This window comes from Rhyacophila brunnea, unplaced genomic scaffold (assembly GCF_057557595.1).
Source record: "Rhyacophila brunnea isolate RB1 unplaced genomic scaffold, BYU_Rbru_1.0 scaffold_3, whole genome shotgun sequence".
Classification (NCBI taxonomy): Eukaryota; Metazoa; Arthropoda; class Insecta; order Trichoptera; family Rhyacophilidae; genus Rhyacophila; species Rhyacophila brunnea.
In genome coordinates this window covers 14889799-14908571 of record NW_028232965.1, presented here as the reverse complement: position 1 = coordinate 14908571, position 18773 = coordinate 14889799, and the positions used below count along the sequence as shown (strand labels likewise).

The 18773-nt window shown below is 31.3% G+C and overlaps 1 protein-coding gene and 1 long non-coding RNA gene across 2 annotated transcripts; one reads left to right on the top strand and one right to left on the bottom strand.

The window, feature by feature from the left end:
* Window positions 1-1661: 1661 nt before the first annotated feature.
* Window positions 1662-10780, bottom strand: LOC147067940 (lysozyme 2-like). Its single transcript, XM_085952315.1, has 4 exons — window positions 10512-10780; window positions 5769-5948; window positions 5468-5541; window positions 1662-1948 (listed from the first exon to the last, which is right to left on the bottom strand). Exons 1-4 carry the CDS (start codon window positions 10579-10581, stop codon window positions 1793-1795), a joined length of 480 nt encoding a protein of 159 aa, XP_085808441.1. The 5' UTR covers window positions 10582-10780; the 3' UTR covers window positions 1662-1792.
* Window positions 7015-11789, top strand: LOC147067939 (uncharacterized). Its single transcript, XR_015071329.1, has 3 exons — window positions 7015-7224; window positions 8398-8500; window positions 11628-11789. It is a non-coding gene; the product is annotated as an uncharacterized LOC147067939 (long non-coding RNA).
* The last annotated feature ends 6984 nt before the right edge of the window (window positions 11790-18773 follow it).

The window sequence follows — 18773 nt, the reverse complement described above, 5'->3', positions numbered from 1 at the left end:
CGCTGTTTCAACGAATCTTCAAAAATTCACTGACGACATAAAATTGAGCGTTGAGTTTAAATTACGTATTTTTCAAAACATTTTCAATAATCATTAGATAAAATTTATTTTTATTTTTAAAAACAATCTATAAGTATTTATTAATATACGTTAAAACACCATAGAAATATATTTTTTAAATTATCTAATTATTTTTATTTTGGACACAGTGCAGTCATGACAACAGTATTATGCGCGAAGGTTTTAGGCTCTGCGATAGGAGCCTACCATATTTTTCATACAATTCGATAGACTGACTGAGGTTATGTGACGTAAAGTCCATACAAAAAATATCACAATTCCTTCACTCATAATCCGACCTTTATTTACGTCAAGACAGATGGCGCGCAGTGGGGTATTTTTTAAACATTTGCAGATTGTTTTGTAATTTGTATAATACATTCCTACATATATGACACCTATCGTGTGCAAATTCAATTATTTTTATAGAATATGAAATAATCGAGTGAATATATAAATATCGTCGCTATGGGATTGGTTTGTGGAATATCCGTTTTTGTCGAAATCGACCTTTTAATGGAGAATGTTTTTTTGTATCTAAATTGACTAGAACAATCCTTTTCTGTAAATTACTTTGTAATGGTAATGAATACATCATTCACATGCTGTAAAAATAACAATTTAAATATCTCCATGTATTTAAATATTGGATTATGAAATTCGTTTTCGTCTCCTGAACGTTTGGGCTATTCGACAAAGTAATCCTACAGCGACGATATGTCAATATGCAATTAAGAAACATTTTAAATAATCGCCTAGTATGGAGTCTTCGCCACTGCCATGTGATACTTTCGCCCCCATCCAGTATGTAAAGCTATTCATTAGACACCGACCTCCAGATGTCATCTTCTTGAACAGCCTCATAGATTTTTCTCAAGAATTTCCTCTCAAAAATATCCACATTTCTTTCATCATGTTCGCTGAGTTCGCAGCATTCTGATCTATACGTTAGTACAGAAGAGTTTTGTATAAATTTATTTTAGTTTAACTCTAGAGTTCTAGCTACATGTTCGGTGATATAATTATTATAATATATTATTATAATCCGAGTTACTGACTTGACAGAAAACTAACAACAAAAAAAAACAAATTTATAATATTATTATTTATTAGGTGTACCTGCATCAGTGAAAATCCGCAAGCGTGATCAACGAACTTAATAATAATTTATGTTCTGTAATAAAAAATGTATAGACCATAGATTTAATATAACTGTAAAGACATTGATATTAGTTTAATAGTGTTTACTGATAATTCTTGATGGAAAGACAGCATCAATAATTAAAATGAAACAATATTATATACATAATACTGATTCCATATAATCGTCATTAAATCATATGGGATGAGACAATAGTGTTTTGTTTTGATTATTAAATATTGACGTATATTGTTTACGAAATGTTAATATTACCTATATTTAAATTTGTGTTTTAATCACGATTAGATATTTAGGATCGAAGTTAATTCAATAAAAAAACCACAGAAATTCCTAGACAATTTATGCTGTTGTTTGAAAGAATAAAGAGAGTTTTGTAATAAATAATAATGTATAACATTATTATACACCTATTCATTTTTGTGCGCAGTAAATATACATATTCCTTGGCAAAATAACATTTTATTCTCTTTATTATTGATATAACCGTATTTAAAAAAATACAATACAGTAATATGGATCATTATAACGATAACACGTAAATACATAACGTACATAAATGTACCAAAGGAACTAATTATTATTGTTCTGCAATCTCTTTACAGATGCAATACAATCGTTGAATCTCTCGTTGTAGAGAGCATGAACCTCTCCACGACACCCGTTTGGTCCCTTTTGATGGATGGCCATATGATCGTAGCAGTCGATCACACCATCTCCGTTGCAATCCTGAAAAAAAAATGTACGCCATGACATCCATATTTTTTTTTGAATCAGCGAATATTATATTGTATTTACCTAATTCCTTGAATTTCCTGAAAGAGGAGAATAGGTAAAAAACCTGCAATTTGATACATTTTACTAATAACGATCTATGAACATTCAGATATATATATTTTATAAAAAAATAGTTAAAAATTAATTATTAAAAACTACGATTTAAGAAATATTATAACGTATCCTTTTTATAATTTTAATAACAACTGATTTTTATAAAAAAAGATATGTTCATAAAGTATTATTGTATTTAGGTACGAGTATATCGAATCGAATTTTGAAATGGTCCCAATGCCGAAATTCGAATCGGTATAAATAAGCAGGTAAATAAAATAATATAATTATTCTTTAAATAACACTCATTTAGGTTTTCTAGAAAAATCGATGTTTTCAAAATAAGAAATAATTTACGTTAAAACTACGTTTTTTTCCCCAAAAAACAGTTTGTTACCTCATAAAGAATCTATCAAATCAAATTTTAATGATAAAAATATTCATAAAATACGATGTACCGACAACACCCTGACTTCCAACGAATGTACTTTTTATATAGTTTGTTTTTGAATTGTAAGTTTATTTTTTAATTAAAAAAAAAAACCTCTAAAGATACGCATTGATAATTTATAAGAAAACCATCAATATAATGTATTAAATTTAAGGAGACGCATTGCGATCACACTCATGACTCGCACTAAGCCCAAGCATTTAAAGGTTGTATGTTGGTATGTAGTATTTTAGTACATCTAGCGAAAATTATAATTAAATACAATTTACTCAAAGCATTCTTTTTCACAACACAACAAAATAAGTCATAAAAATTTCCTTATAAAACAAATATTATAATCTACTTTTTCAATGGTGCTAGCAGACGCGGTATTATTAATATTATAATTCTAGACAATTTTAATTGGCATCGCTAAATAACTAAAAAAAACTCTAGGATATAATTATTTATTAAACTATATTATATCAATAGATACGATATAGGAGAATAAGTAATAATAAACTTAAAAAAATCAACGACAGCTCATTTTATAACATATTATTTTTAATTTTTTTCTGGTTTTTAGATTTTGCAATAATTAATTATAATCTATTAATGCCTCGTAAATTTGAAAGTTTTATCTTATATTATGGTCAATAGGTAATATCAATCAGGTATAGGTCTGTTAACGAAAGTTGAGGCGATCACAGATCCGAAAGATTGTGTGTATTGGTGTATTTTTGAAGAATACGGTATTCTTTTACAGACTGTTCCTTTTTTGATTAATTCGATTTTTTTCTAAACTAAAACAAAGAATCTCGTTTTTTAAAAGTCGATTTAAAAATTTGAAACACCTGTTTGTAAACAATGCGTCTGTGTGAGTATTCCGGTCGCCTCAACTTTCGGTAACAGACCTAATAATACTACGCCAAATTTTATCTATAGTCTATGGGCCGATACTAAATTATTGCTCTTGTCCCATGACAGATGGCGCTGGTTATATCGTTAGTTCTGAATTTTCCCGGATGATGTAGTTATTATACTGTGTTTGAAAATCCAAACCATTCTAAGGCGCGGCTATTCCATACTTACTAAAAGCCCTGAACGATGTATTAAGAATATAGACAATATTATCATTTTATTTAATTAATATAATTACTAGTAACTACATAATATAGTGACGTCACGTGGGGACAGGCGGGTCATGCGTTTCTTAGGGGCGGCGAATGAAGGAACGAATACAAATATTAGAACTTTTGAGTAAAGTGATCGTTTCCCATCAAGCAGATGATGCAGTTGCTTCATTAGAAAGTATCAACATATTAGTTTAAAAAATAATCAAATCATAAAAAATCTTAACATCGTAACTATTGTTGTATGGTAGTATAGGTACATTGCAATACATATTGTAAATTGTAACAGCGGTTTATCGCACAGGAAAGTTTTACATAAGGGTGCCTTACCACAGACTGATACCACAGACTTCCATGTAAGTACCTAAAACCACCGCTTTTTGAGAATATGTTTTGTGGAAATTTTGTTTTTTAATTTAAAGTTTTTTGGTGTATTTGTCTGTTTAAGATTTGTTTACCGAAAACAGGTACCTAAATAATTTTCAGACAATTTGAAGCTAAAAATTAAAGACGTACTCTAATTCTTCCTAAGGGCGGCACTTTGCTTAGGGACGTCACTGCTCATAATATAATATAATATTAAATAATGTTGTTCATGGTATGATATATTTTTTATTCAACATGAATTAATCTGGTTGATACTACTTGTACGACTTTATTTGTAGACTGTCATAAGTACTGTATACTGGAAAAAATACCCGATTGCAGTGCTACCTGTCAACATTCTTGTCAATTCCCTCAATAATACTTTTTTTATATCACAAGCAAAGCAATATAGGGTAACAATATTCAGAAGTAATGAACGCGTCGATTATCAATATAGATTGGTTGGTATCTATTTCGATAAAGCCGCTGTGTTTCTTTGGTATTGCCTTAAAATAGTTTCTTTTTCATTGATACAAATAACGACACTTTATTACAATACAGTGAATGGGTTAAGAAGCATGTCAGCGAAATGCAAGACGTCAGTGCGCACGAGAGGGATGCAACATGGGTGTTATATTTATGTGATCACGCAACAAAGACGCAACCTATTTCACATGAAAATTTATGTGCGTCAGAGAGATAGCTTATTGTTAGCTGTGCATACCTTTGGCAGAGAAAAAGAGAGAGAGAGTGCTGTGCTGTGTTATATGCTGCATTACAGATATATAGATACATCAGAACACATGTAGCGATCATGCTAATCTGCATTAAATTAGTGATACACTTTAATATGTAGGGTTTATTAGCAATACTAATAATTGTCACCGTTTCCTCAATCATAACTAGACCGGTAGTGTTTGTTTTGATTGAGAATTCCGACAATATCTATGGTAATATAATATGTACTGCATTAATAAATAAAAACAACAATCTATGAACTAACACTCCACTCATCGAGTCCGTCACGAGTCGTAGGTACTGCTTATTGTCATGAGTTCTTTACTGGACATAGTACATCCGTTATTCCATTCAAATCAAGTCTCAGTGCATTCTTATAATAATTATTAATCTTTTGATCATATCGATCTCATCAATACATCATTACCTCGCGATTATAATCTTACGCCATCATCTTTATTATTGTATTCTTGTAACAACCAATAAACTCTTATCTCAATAACCAACCAACAACGAACGACCTTTCCATCTACCACCTCCTCAACATACAGCCAAACATATATTATAATATATATGGTTATTGAGATAAGAGTTTATTGGTTGTTACAAGAATACAATAATAAAGATGATGGCGTAAGATTATAATCGCGAGGTAATGATGTATTGATATATTATAATGTAAAAGTATGTTTTTGACAATATTAAAATGAAGCTAAGGATGCACCAATAAGAGGCTATGGTTATTTTTACCATTTCAAATTTGGTCATGTAACCTTGAACAGACCGTGATGCGCACTTGTGGTTGTTTGCACAATTCTGGTAGGCTGAAACACAAATAAACATAATATTAGTAAATCATTAGTTTAGCAAAAAAATATTTTTTTTTCTCTTCAAGTTTTGCTCTTTTCGGAAGCCGGTCAAGATCTATTCCCCATTTTAATATAAAGCCAACGATTATGATGATGATTTTCATACGGTTCTAATGAATAAGATTTTAGTTTATCTAATAATTTCTAATAAAGGCCTGCAAATAATATAATTTAAATCCTACCAGTTTCAGAGTCAGGACTCTCTCCGTTTAGTGTTGGTCTTCCAGAATCAACCCAGTAAGGCCTGGATATCCAGAGGAGTCCACAGTTCCTATCAACACACTTAAGGGTCACGTCGCAGCTGGTGATTGCCTCGCAGATGCAGCCGAGGCAGATTTCCGTCACGGCTGGTGGAGTGATTGCTGAAAGTGTACCAATGTTCATTATTTTAGATATAAAAGTATTCACAAATAAAAAAATATTTGGTGATAGGACTAAAATAGCTCAAAACAAAAGAAATGCAGAGGAGCTTTTAAAACACTAGAAAATATCTGATAGGTTAGATGTCATCTCCGAAAATGGCGGGAGGGTCTAACGTACAGATCTTGGTACTTCTCCCGCACCTATGAAGTGTGTGAATGTATATCGTCTTTGCTACTTCTGTTTCGGGGACATATTGAAGTTGATTGAGAACGCGGATTTGCAAGAAAAAAAAATGGTGTATTTTAATTTCCGGAATACCTACATTGATTATAGCAGGTTACTTAAAAAATATTTATAAATAAATAAATTTAGCTTTGGACACCGACCGACGTCTTGAAAGGACCTAGACCGAATGAATCGTCCTTCTAGCTAGGGGCCCAGGCAGTGTTGCCAAGTCAAAGTTTAAAATTCCAGTAGAATATGAAAAAAAAATCAGTAGGTTCGACAAAATATCAGTAGATTTCAGATTCTGAATCCTGTTGTTGTTAAACAAAAAAAATCCATTGTGTGCCTCAGTGGGAACATTTTTTCTCAGTCGGTTCTTTTTGTTAAGCGCGGGTTCCGCAGTGGGCCGCAGTCAGTTTTTAGGGAAAGATTTTACACTGTGAGACGCAAACGGCTTGTTTCTTTTAGGCAAAATTTCCGCGGTGGGCAACAGTTGGATCGTTTTTTTGGACAAGTATTCCGCGGAGGGTAATTAACGTCTCGTTTTTTTAGACAGATTCTGAAATTTCAAAAAATAATTCACGAGGACTTGATAATCATCAGTTTACTTACAAATTATGTGGAACTCAGAAATTTCAGTTGATTTCGTAAAAAATCATAAATTCAGTATATTCGTAAAAAATATCAGTTGACTACTGAAATTTCAGTAGACATGGCAACACCGGGCCCGGTGAACTCAGCGAGAACAACTTAACTTCGATCCGAAAACTTTTTGGACGTTTGATAGAGGCTTACGTAACTCTTCTGCGCAGCTATTAATTGTCCAGTCTTGATGTCATTAGTAGCTATCAATATGTTGAGTATGCTGGGTGTGCATCTGACGTTTTTGAACTCTTTCAGGTATTCCCCAAAGGAACAAATCTTGGGCCAATAATTATGTTCTTCATATTTGATTAATTGTGAATGCCTTGGATGGAATTGAATGTATTGTGTTATTACATATTGTGTAATCATAAATATTTATTTCGTTATGTATTGAAATGTGTTATTGTAAGTATTTATTGCTTCATATTTTGTTTTATGTTCATAATTTAAAATATTTGGTTTAGTGTCCTTGATGTAGGTACTATGAAATATTAATATCCAATTTCATTAATTATCGTTATTGACAAAATATTATTGGATGGATAATTCAATGTTCATATTGGCGGATTATTTGTGTCACCTTTTGTATTTGTTTTGATGCCTGTTGAATTAAGATTATTTAGTTGAAAATGTCCCTGTGAGGCGGATAAAACCGGTCCAGAATTATTTATTAAAAGTGGAAAAAGTACTGTAAATTTTTTGCTTTTTATTAAATTAAATTAATATTACAATATACTTTTACAATGAATTGACAGTTGACACAATACAAGAGATCTTGGCATAGTTTTTGACTGTATGTATACTTCACTCGGACATCACCTGTAGAGGTTTACGTACAAAAACCATTCAAGAATCCTAATGTCATAGTGCAATCGATATCTCGTTAGTACCTACCTAGTATTCTTGAATATGGATCAATAATTGTCTGGAGTCCTTATGAAGTTTCCTACAATATTATTTTAGAAATTTCTTTGGTTCCTTTATTTTAAGACATATGACTAGGTGTTTTCCATTCTATAATTCGTCAAACGATTATTTTCTGACTGCCCCTTTTTCAAGGTAGGTATGTTTGTTTTTCGCAATCTTACAGCTCGTAGGTCACTTCCGCTCTTAAGAAACTATTAAGATAGGAGGTTTTCCTTGATTATTCGATTTAATTCAAACATAATTATTTATTTTACATTCACGATGTTAATAATATTATTTTTATCTAATTAGTAGGTACCTAATTAATTAAGAATAAATATATATTTTTATGGGGGCCCTCAATTGGTGCTATGAGTCTTAAACTCGATCTAGCTAAATCCAACCGTATTTTCATAAAAAACTAATAAAATGTTGTACGGAGAAAGGTAATTTACAGGACATACCTACCTAGCAACAAGAAAAATACCAAGTTGGAAAATCTGAATATCTATATTCGACGTAAACTATTAATTGCACTAAGTATCCATAATTATTTCATTGTTTTCTCATTTAGTTGTTGAGCAGCCATAAATTGAATAATATGCTTTGGTAGAATGTTAATACTTATATTATTATTATAAGATAAGCGATTCTTATTGTTTTTATTTTCAGAATTTCAGTAGTAGGTACTGAATAAATTCATGAATAATTCAGACAAATTCGATGAACAATAAAAGTACTTCGACCGGTCACTGTCACAAGAATTTTATCAAAGGTGAGAGAAAGAATAACATTATAAGCAATAATTACAAGATAAAAAGAACTTTTTATATACCACGTTTTTTAAATTTTCTCTTGAATCATATAAACTTGACAATTCTATGTATTAATAAATATTTTTTTTTGTACTTGATAGAAATACTGAATAGATATTATAGAATACTGAAATGTCATTTTGACATTTCATATTGATTTCCATAGTAACGCACGTATATATTAATAATTTAGTTGCTAGGATCCCCTTAGCAACCAATGATTAGTAAATATTACTTTTAACGATTTTTTTTCCGAAACATCCAAAACAGAATTAACTGAAAATGAATTTAATTCTGCTTAAAGATGGCCAAAACTATTAAAAGAATGCATTGACGTCGTGTTCTGATATATTCTAAGAGTTTCAAATGTCTAGCAAGTCGGGAAAATCTTCAATCGTCCAATACAAATCTTGGACAAACAAGAAAAAAATTGTACTGGACACACAAGAAAAATATCTGTACCGGACAAACAAGAATACGAGCTAATAAAAAGTGTATACCTACATACAATATTGGAGTAAGATAATCGATAATTTATAGATAACGAGTAACTGAAAATAATTAATACCATTATTATTTGTTCACATTATATTGTACTTAATATGAAAGAACAGAATTAAAATAAAAACACTTTTATTCAATTAAATCGGGCCCCATTATAGTGAGTGTAGTTGTGTGTTAAATTCATTAAATTGTCTATATTGATTATTGTCTCTGATATCAAAATTAGGCGTGATAACCTAAATATCCTAAAATGTCGTTCAAATATTAGAATTGATCTCAAGAAGAATATGGTTTATTACAAAAATATGTTTATTTATTCGAAAGAGCATCCAAAGAGCAAGAAACATATAGTTAATCAATAAGTTTCACTATTATTATGGGTATCGAGAGAAAAACTTTAATTATCCAGGGTACTAATTATTAAGTCGTTGAATTTATGTAGCAATGTATTTATTAACTTTATCAATCATGACTTTAGCAATGTATTTATTGACTTTATCAATTGGTATACCTACTATGAATGTTTTAAGATTTAACCTTTGTGTACAATCTTCTACTAGGAAAACATTTTTTTATTACAAAGCAGCTTTAAATAATATATAAGGATATTAAACTTTATTTGTATTTGCAAAAATAATAAGTTTTGAAGCAATTTTGCATTATTATTAGTTAGATCTGTTAAATAAATACACTAAAGAACAAAAAAGTGCAAGAAAATAAACCAGGCCAAAGCTATAAATAATCTCGGTTCTTTTAGTAATACCATCGGTTTATATTTCGTTTGTGATAGTCAATATCAATTTGTTAATGAATACAATCTTGCAAGCTATTGCAGTTCAGTTAAAGCTTTCTTTAGAAGCTTTTACACTTTATAAGTTTGTACTTTTTGCACTATTTACTACATTGCCTGATTAGCTCGCATAGAATTAGATCAAATGATATTCATTTGTATTAATATGTACATGTAGTGATAAGGAAAAATATAGATTGTATTATATTATGTAAAAAAAAATATTTTTAGAATGTATTACATGATTTTCATCCTAGAGCCAGAGTGCAAAGTTATGAAGTGGCAACTCTAATGTAAATTAATAAATGATCAAAATGTTGCAATAATTTGTCAATTACCTACCAATGGTCTAAATATCGTAAAACACTACTTGACTTACAGACAGATATTATTATATATTATTTTGTGTGGTTTATTTTATTGTTATTAGGTTGTTACACATTCCTCATTCTCATTAGTTTGATGAATAATAGTGTAGGTAATATAATATGTCGATAGTTAAAAATCCACAGAATGTCCTATGACCTCATAAATTGGTATGTTTTTATTTAGACATTGACATTATACATCATTTAAGCGTTTAATATTTTGTGATCTTAAAAACAATAATTAATATGTGTCGAATAATTTTGATTTTAGGTTATGTCTACTTAGATAATCTATGACCCTTGACTCACCATTAGCGGTTGAAAACAGTGCCATTATGACGACAAATTCACCGACACAGTATTTGTTGATACTCTTCATTATCGAACCAGTTCTTCAACTAGTGCGTTTAGTTATAATAGTGAATAGATATGTAATACACAGAAATCAACAGTCAACTGGCAATGCTCACATCAGAGATGAGTATTTATGCTAAAATAAATTTTAGCGGCAATTTAGCGATGGCTTTTTGACACGAGTTTTGATAACTGAGTACCTAATATTAATGTATTATCTCTACAATAATATTGCTTCTAGCAATGGTAGATTTATACATACATTAAAAAAAATCTACACACATTATTGATACATAATAATTATAGAGTTTTTGGAATGAAAATAATTTAATTATATTTCGTTTATATATTATATAAAAAAACAATCATATAGTTTTGTTTAAAATTACTTTATTCAGATATCACATACTTGTTTTTTAGCAATTATTACAAAAGTAAACTAACATAAAATACAAAAAAGCGCATATGAAAGCTCTTAAAATTAATTAAGCATATAATTTATACCTTAAATGGCATTCACATGATGAATGCCGAGAAAATTTAGGCTACTGGACGAAAGAGATTTAAAAAGTGTCATTAATTATTTTAAAATAAAATATAATATATTGTAATAAATAATAGTATTATAAGTCGGTGTGTGTTTTTTAGCTTGGGCTTTATGGGCTGACTATCATAAAGTATCCTGCGTCAAAATCATCGTCCATGGCGATGGCTTTTAGATTTCCATATTCTGTGATTTATCAGATATTATTTACTTGCATTTCAGCAATTACAAAATAAACTTACATAAAATACAAAAAGCGCATAAGTACAGAAATTCTAAGACAATTTAGGATGTTGTTTGAAAGAGTAAAGAGAGTTTTGTAACAAATAATAACTGCGTAGTAAATACACACATTTCATTTTCTTCATAGTATTATCTATTAATATAACCGAACTTTTGGAATAAAAATACAATTCAGTAATATGATTCATTATACTTTATTAAACTCTTAAAAATACTCCTCTTCAAATACCAAAGAAACTAATTATCCTGCAACATTGATGTACTATTCTGCAATCTCTTTACAGATGCAACACAATCGTTGAATCTGTCGCTGTAGAGATCAGAACGCTGTCCACGACACCCGTATGGTCCCTGCTCGTGAATGGCCATATAATCGTAGCAGTCGATCACACCATCTCCGTTGCAATCCTGAAAAAAAAATATTCATCCGCATTTTTTTTTGTTGGGTCAGTGAATATATTATATGTATTTATATTTAGTTTTCCATTATAAGACTATATAAATTATATAATATTACATATTATAAAGATTTTCCTAATTCTTTTCATTTCCAGAGTAAGTAGGTACAGTTTTTAGAAAAACCTGCAATATGATACATTTTGCTAATAACGATCTAGAAACATTCATATAATATATATTTTATAATAAAAAAAATATTATGAATATTTTAATCGTTGCAATGTAGTATGATAAGTTATTTGATTTAAAAGGTTACAAAACTATTTTAGAAATATTATAACGTAACCGTTTCATAGTTTAAATATCGATTTTTATATAAAAAAAAATAGAAGTGCTCATACATAACTTATTCTTTTATTTATATCGAATCGAACGAAACGCGGTCCCAATGCCGAAGCTCGAATCGGTATAAGTAAATAAAATGTAAACAAGTCAAGTTAAAACTGTATTTTTTCAAAAAACAATTTGTTCTCGTACCTCCTAAAGAACTTATCAAATTAAATTTTAATGATAAAAATATTCATAAAATACGATGTACTGTACATGGCTTCCGAATAATGTACTTTTTATATAGTTAATTTTTTAATTAAAAAATGAAAAATCTTTTAAAGATACGTATTGACAATTTGATATTGACAAGATAATCATCAATACAATGTATTAAATTCAAGGAGACACATTGCGATCACCCTCATGATTAGCACTACCCTTGTAAACAAGCAGTTAAAGGGGTATGTTGGTGTGTAGCGAGAATTACAATTAAATACAATTTACACAAAACATTCTTTTTCACAACAGAACAAAACGAAGTCATATAAATTGCTTTATAAAACAAATATTATAATCTTTTTTTCAATAGTGCCAGCAGACGGGATATTATTTATATTGTAATTAAAGACAATTTTAATTTCAATCGCTATATAAATAAATGGAGATGGGCTGACTATCGATGTTCTCAAACGGGCCGGGAGGACGGTGAGCGAAGTGCTCGCACATCTGTTCACAGCTTGTCTGCACGAAGAGAATATCCCAGAGTCATGGAAAAATGCCTCCATTATTATTTTCCATAAGAAAGGAAACACTGAAGATCTGAAAAACTATCGACCAATTAGTCTACTGCCAATTCTGTACATGGTTTTCACGAAAATACTCTCAAACCGTCTGGAAACAGTTCTAGACAAGAACCAACCAAGAGAACAAGCCGGATTCAGAAGAGGCTATAGTACTATGGATCATATATAGGTCGTCAGGGAAATCATAGAGCGCTACCAGGAATACAAACTGCCATTATATCTTGGTTTTATAGACTATGAAAGGGCGTTTGATTCCATCAAAAAATTCTCAATTATAGACGCCCTTAGTAACCAAGGATTCTCCAGACGCTACATAAACATATCGAACCGTATATACAGTGATGCCACAGCATGCGTGAAACTCCACAAACGGTCGTGTAAATTCCCCATTAACAAAGGTGTCCGGCAAGGTGATACCATTTCACCTAAACTATTCACCGCTACTCTTGAGGACTTATTTAGGAAACTTGATCGGGAGGAAAAAGGTGTTCCAATTAATGGAGTGCACCTCAGTCACCTGCACTTTTCAGATGATATTGTTATACTCTCACAAGACCCTAAAGACCTCCAAGGTAGAATGCAAGAACTCGCGGATGTCAGTCAAACGGTCGGCCTAAAGATAAATGTGTTAAAGACAAAAGTGATGAGGAACAGCTTTTCGGACCCTGCGATTATCTGTATTAATGGCACCCAACTCGAGCAAGTCAGCAGCTACGTCTATCTCGGACAGCAGGTGCCCATAGACGGAAGCATGTACGATGAAATTGCTCGCAGAACAAAGCTGGGATGGAGTGCTTTCAGGCGTTTCAATAGTATCTTCAAGAATGACCTACCATTATGTCTTAAGCGTAGGGTGTTCAACCAATGTGTTCTGCCCGTGCTCACGTATGGCTGCGAGACGTGGACCCTCAACACGAGAGATGTCTAAAGGCTAAGAGTCGCACAGCGAGGCATGGAGAGGTGTATGTTGGGCATCACGCGAAAGGACCGTAAGAGAAACGAATGGATTAGGAAGCAGACAGGAGTACGCGATGTAATAGACGTTGCCAAACAGCTGAAATGGAGATGGGCGGGGCAGATTGCTCACCGAAAGGACGGCCGCTGGACAAATGCCGTCATCCAATGGTACCCAAGGGGTAAGAAACGGTCACAGGGTCGCCCTAAAAGGCGCTGGATTGACGAACTGATAAAGTTCGGCAAAAATAGACGGCGAACGACACAGGACCGAGAGAGTTGGAAGAAGCTTGGGGAGGCCTTCATACAACAGTGGATTGACCCCGGCTGATGATGATAATATAAATAAAAAAAACTCTCGGAGACAATTAGTTATTAAACTATATTAATAGATACGATCTAGGAAGAAAGAGGAAAGGATAGTTTGAATGTATTATCTTATCTGGTCAAAAAATAATATCAACTTAGTAATACTTCCACCAAATTTTTAATTATAGCCGATATTAAATTATTGCTGTTGTCCTACGACAGATGGCACTGGTTATATTGTTAGTTTTGAATTTTCCTCAAAATAATCAAAGCATAAATAATCTTAACATCATAACCACTGTTGTATATTGTAGTATACAGTAATAGGGGTTTGTCGCACAAGATTTTCTTTATAAGGGTGCCTCCAAACCTATCGATGCCACAGACCTCCACACACATGAAACCACCGCTTTTTGAGAATTCGTTTCGTTTTCACAGAAGACGGTGTGTTCATCAATTTTAAGTTCTTTGTCTGTTTAAGATTGCCGAAAATAGTTAAGAAGGTACAAGTACCTAAAAAAATTTTAGATAATTTGAAGCGAAAAATTAAAAGATACGGTATTCTAATTCTTCTCAAGGGGGGCACTTTGTCTAGGGATGTCTCTGCCTACGTATATATTAAATAATGTTGTTCTTGATGGTATGATATATTTTTTATTCAAAACGAATTAATCTGATTGATACTACTTTTATGATTTTATTTGTAGATTGTTATACTGTATACTAGAAAAAAAAATACCTGGTGGAAGTGCTACCTGTCAACATTCCCTCAATAATACTATTTTTTTTTATATATCGTAAGCAAAAGCAATACACGGTAAAAATACTCACAGTTAAAGAACGCGTCGATTTGATTATCAATATAGATTGCAGTTTGCAGGTTGTAAACAATCTACCGAGAAAAGTTGAAAGCCGGTCAACTTTAGACGCTACACGCCGGCGTGTGGGCCTACTGCGTCTGCGCAGTAGAGCGCAGTACCAACCTCCCGGTAAAAAAACGAACTACGTTCCGTCAAAATAGTCGCTGGCTTGTGGCTTCTCAGCGAATGGAAAGTTTTATGTGTAATCATCAAATCGCAGTAGCTGAATCGCCCGCTTTTAAATTCGCCAATAAACAGTTCGTAAAGAAGCTCAATGTAATTGAGGCTTTATTGTGAAAACATCACAGTTCTTACAATATTTTTAAACGGTAAAAGTGTTCGTGTCAAAAAGCAGTGTTTTACTTAAAATATTTATGATACAAAACTTATAATCAATTTTTGTAATAAATAACTACAGGTGTGTTTAGTATACATAACGAAATAAAAATGCCATATTCAATGCATTCGCAAAAAGTAAAAATTGGTGTTATATTTGTTTATTCGGAAACAGATGATTGTGTCAAATGCATCATATACTCCTCAGCAAATATGCAAAGATAATTCACGTCTGGAAAGAAGTGGATTGGATGGAGGTTGTAACTTAGACTTAAAGGCATTTAAGTCAAAAATTACATCGGGATGCTGTTACGAAATTGAAATATTTGAAAAGAGGTGGACTTTTGAAAATAATGATGGAAACACCCGAATAACGAAAGAATAGGATTGAGATCGCTTGCATCTGGTTGCAATTTAGTCAGAGTGTTAATCAATAATGTACTATTGGCTATAAAAATAAAAGCTTCTACGCTTTCTGTACAAGATATTCATAATCTTGTCTAAATACACAGATATTCCCGATTATTATGCGTTCGAATTAGTCGAACATTGACTTAAATTTTAAACTTTCTCATTAAAAAAGAAATTATATGTGTGTGATTGTGGGGGGGGGAGGTGTAAATTAAAATAATGCATTGTCGTCGTGTTCTGATATATTTTAAGTTTCAAATGTCTAGCTAGTCAGGAAGTTAGTTAAAAATCGTTAATCGTCCAATACAAATCTTGGACAATCAAGAAAAAAATTGTATTGTACTGGACACACAAGAAAAAATCTGTACCGGACAAACAAGAATACGAGCTAATAAAAAATGTATACCTACATACAATATTGGAGTAAGATAATCGATAATTTCTAGGTAACGAGTAACTGAAAATAATTAATACCATTATTATTTGTTTACATTATATTGTACTTAATATGAAAAAACAGAAATAAAATAAAAACACTGATAAAGTGATAAGTGATAAGTAATGTGAATATTGTAATGGATGCGGCATTTTTATTCAATTAAATTGGGCTCCATTATAGTGAGTGTAGTTGTGTGTTAAATTCATTAAATTGTCTATATTGATTATTGTATCTGATAACAAAATTAGGTGTGATAACCTAAATGTCCTAAAATGTCGTTCAACGTTATATTAGAATTGATCTCAAGAAGAATATGGTTTATTACAAAAATATGCTTATTTATTCGAAAGAGCGATATAAATTCAAACATATAGTTAATCAATAAGTTTCACTATTATTATGGGTATCGAGAGAAAACTTTAATTATCCACCTACTAATTATTATTAAGTCATTGAATTTATGTAGCAATGTATTTATTAACTTTATCAATCATGACATAAACCTTTTTCTCATTATCATATTTTAAAAAGTTTGTTTTGGTATACGCACTATGAATGCTTTTAAGATTTAACCTTTGCGTACAATCATCTACAAAGAAAACGTTTTTTATTACAAAGCAGCTTTAAATAATATGTAAGGATACTAAACTTTATTTGTATTTACAAACATGATAATTAGTAATTTTGCATTATTATTAGTTAGATCTGTTAAATAAATACATGAAAGAACAAAAAAGCGCAAGAAAATAAACCAGGTCAAAGCTACAGATAATCTCGGTTCTTTTAGTAATACTATCGGGTTATATTTCGTTGGTGATAGTCAATATCAATTTGTTAATGAATACAATCTTGCAAGCTATTGCAGTTCAGTTAAAGCTTTCTTTAGAAGCTTTTACGCTTCATAAGTTTGTACTTTTTGCACTATTTACTAAATTGATACGCCTCTTTGCCTGACTACCACGCATAAAATTATATCAAACGATATTCACCAGTATTAATATAATATTTGGTAATAAGAAAATAAATTTGCTAGATTATATAATTATGTAAAAAAATATTTTTAGAATACTATATTAAATTGTTTTCATCCTAGATCCAGAGTGCAAAGTTATGAAGTGACAACTCTAATGTAAATTTTAATGATCAAAATGTTGCCATAATTTGTCAAATTAACATTGATCTAAATATTGTAAAACATTGTTTGAATTACAGACAGATATTATGTAAGTATAATCTTGTGATTTATTTCATTATTATTACAAATTCTTCTTAGAACTTCTTGTAAACGAGATTAACTTATTGAATAATAGTGTAAGTGTTATATTTCGGTAGTTAAAAATCCACAGAATGTCCAATGACCTCATAAATTGGTAAGTTTTTATTAAGACATTCTACACCATTTTAGCGTATAGTATTTAATAAAAACAATAATCAATATGTATCGAAAAATTTTAATTTTAGGTTATGTATACTTAGATAATCTATGACCCTTAGGGCTTGCGCAGACAGAGAGCGGTCGGAGTTCTGCGTTCAACCGACCGTTGACCGCTAACGTTCAGGGACAGCAGACAGGTGGCGGTCAACAATAAGCGTTCCATTTGTTTACAAACGTTGTACTGACACAAGCCCTGCATAATGCGAAACCGCTATATTCCGACTGCGAGTGGAAGTGAGAAAGCACCGCTGTTGCGTACTCACTCCCCCGTGTGGTTTCGCTCTATGTTGTGTGACTGCTCAAATTCCTATGACGGGACTGGACGGGAGGTACGGCGTTCTTTGTAATTCCGGGCATAGAACTCCAGAACTCTAGCGTTCCAATTGACCGGCGCGATCTGACCGCCGGCTGTGTACCCATACAGTATGAAGTCCATACAGTACAAAGAACGGCGAACTCCGAACGCGGAACGCAGACCGCCTGACCGCGCTCTGTCTGCGCAAGCCCTTAGCCGATGAAAACATCGCCATTATGACGACAAATAATACACCGAAACAGTATTTGTTGATAATCTTCATTATCGAATCGGTAATGAAGATTATCAACACTGAGTACTAAGTACTGAGAACTGAGTACTGAGAACTGAGTACTAAGTTTAGTTATAATATAATAGTGAATAAATAACACACCGAAATCAAGAGTCGACTGGCAATGCTCATATCAGAGATGAGTATTTATGCTAAAACTAAATTTTAGCGACAATTTAGCGATGGCTTTTTGACACGAATATTGATAACTGAGTACCTAATATTAATGTATTATCTTTACAATAACATTGCTTCTTGCAATGGTAGATTTATATACTTATATATTTAAATAATTCTGCATACAATAATGATACATAATAGTAATTGTAAAAAATCACTATTATTGTTTTTGGAATGAAAATAATTAATTATATTTCGGTTATATAATTATTATATAAAAAAACAATCATATAGTTTTGTTTAAAATTACTTTATTCAGATATCACATACTTGTCTTTCCGCAATTATTACAAAAGTAAACTCACATAAAATACAAAAAGCGTATACCTACAGACGCTCTTAAAAATTAATTAAGCATATAATTTATACCTTAAATGGCATTCACAT

Coding starts and splice junctions, on each gene's coding strand:
- LOC147067940 (XM_085952315.1), bottom strand. CDS start 10,581: ATGAAGAGTATCAACAAATACTGTGTCGGTGAATTTGTCGTCATAATG. Junction 5,949..10,511: donor ACTGTTTTCAACCGCTAATG/GTGAGTCAAGGG, acceptor GTACACTTTCAG/CAATCACTCCACCAGCCGTG. Junction 1,949..5,467: donor ACATGACCAAATTTGAAATG/GTAAAAATAACC, acceptor TTTTTTTTTCAG/GATTGCAACGGAGATGGTGT.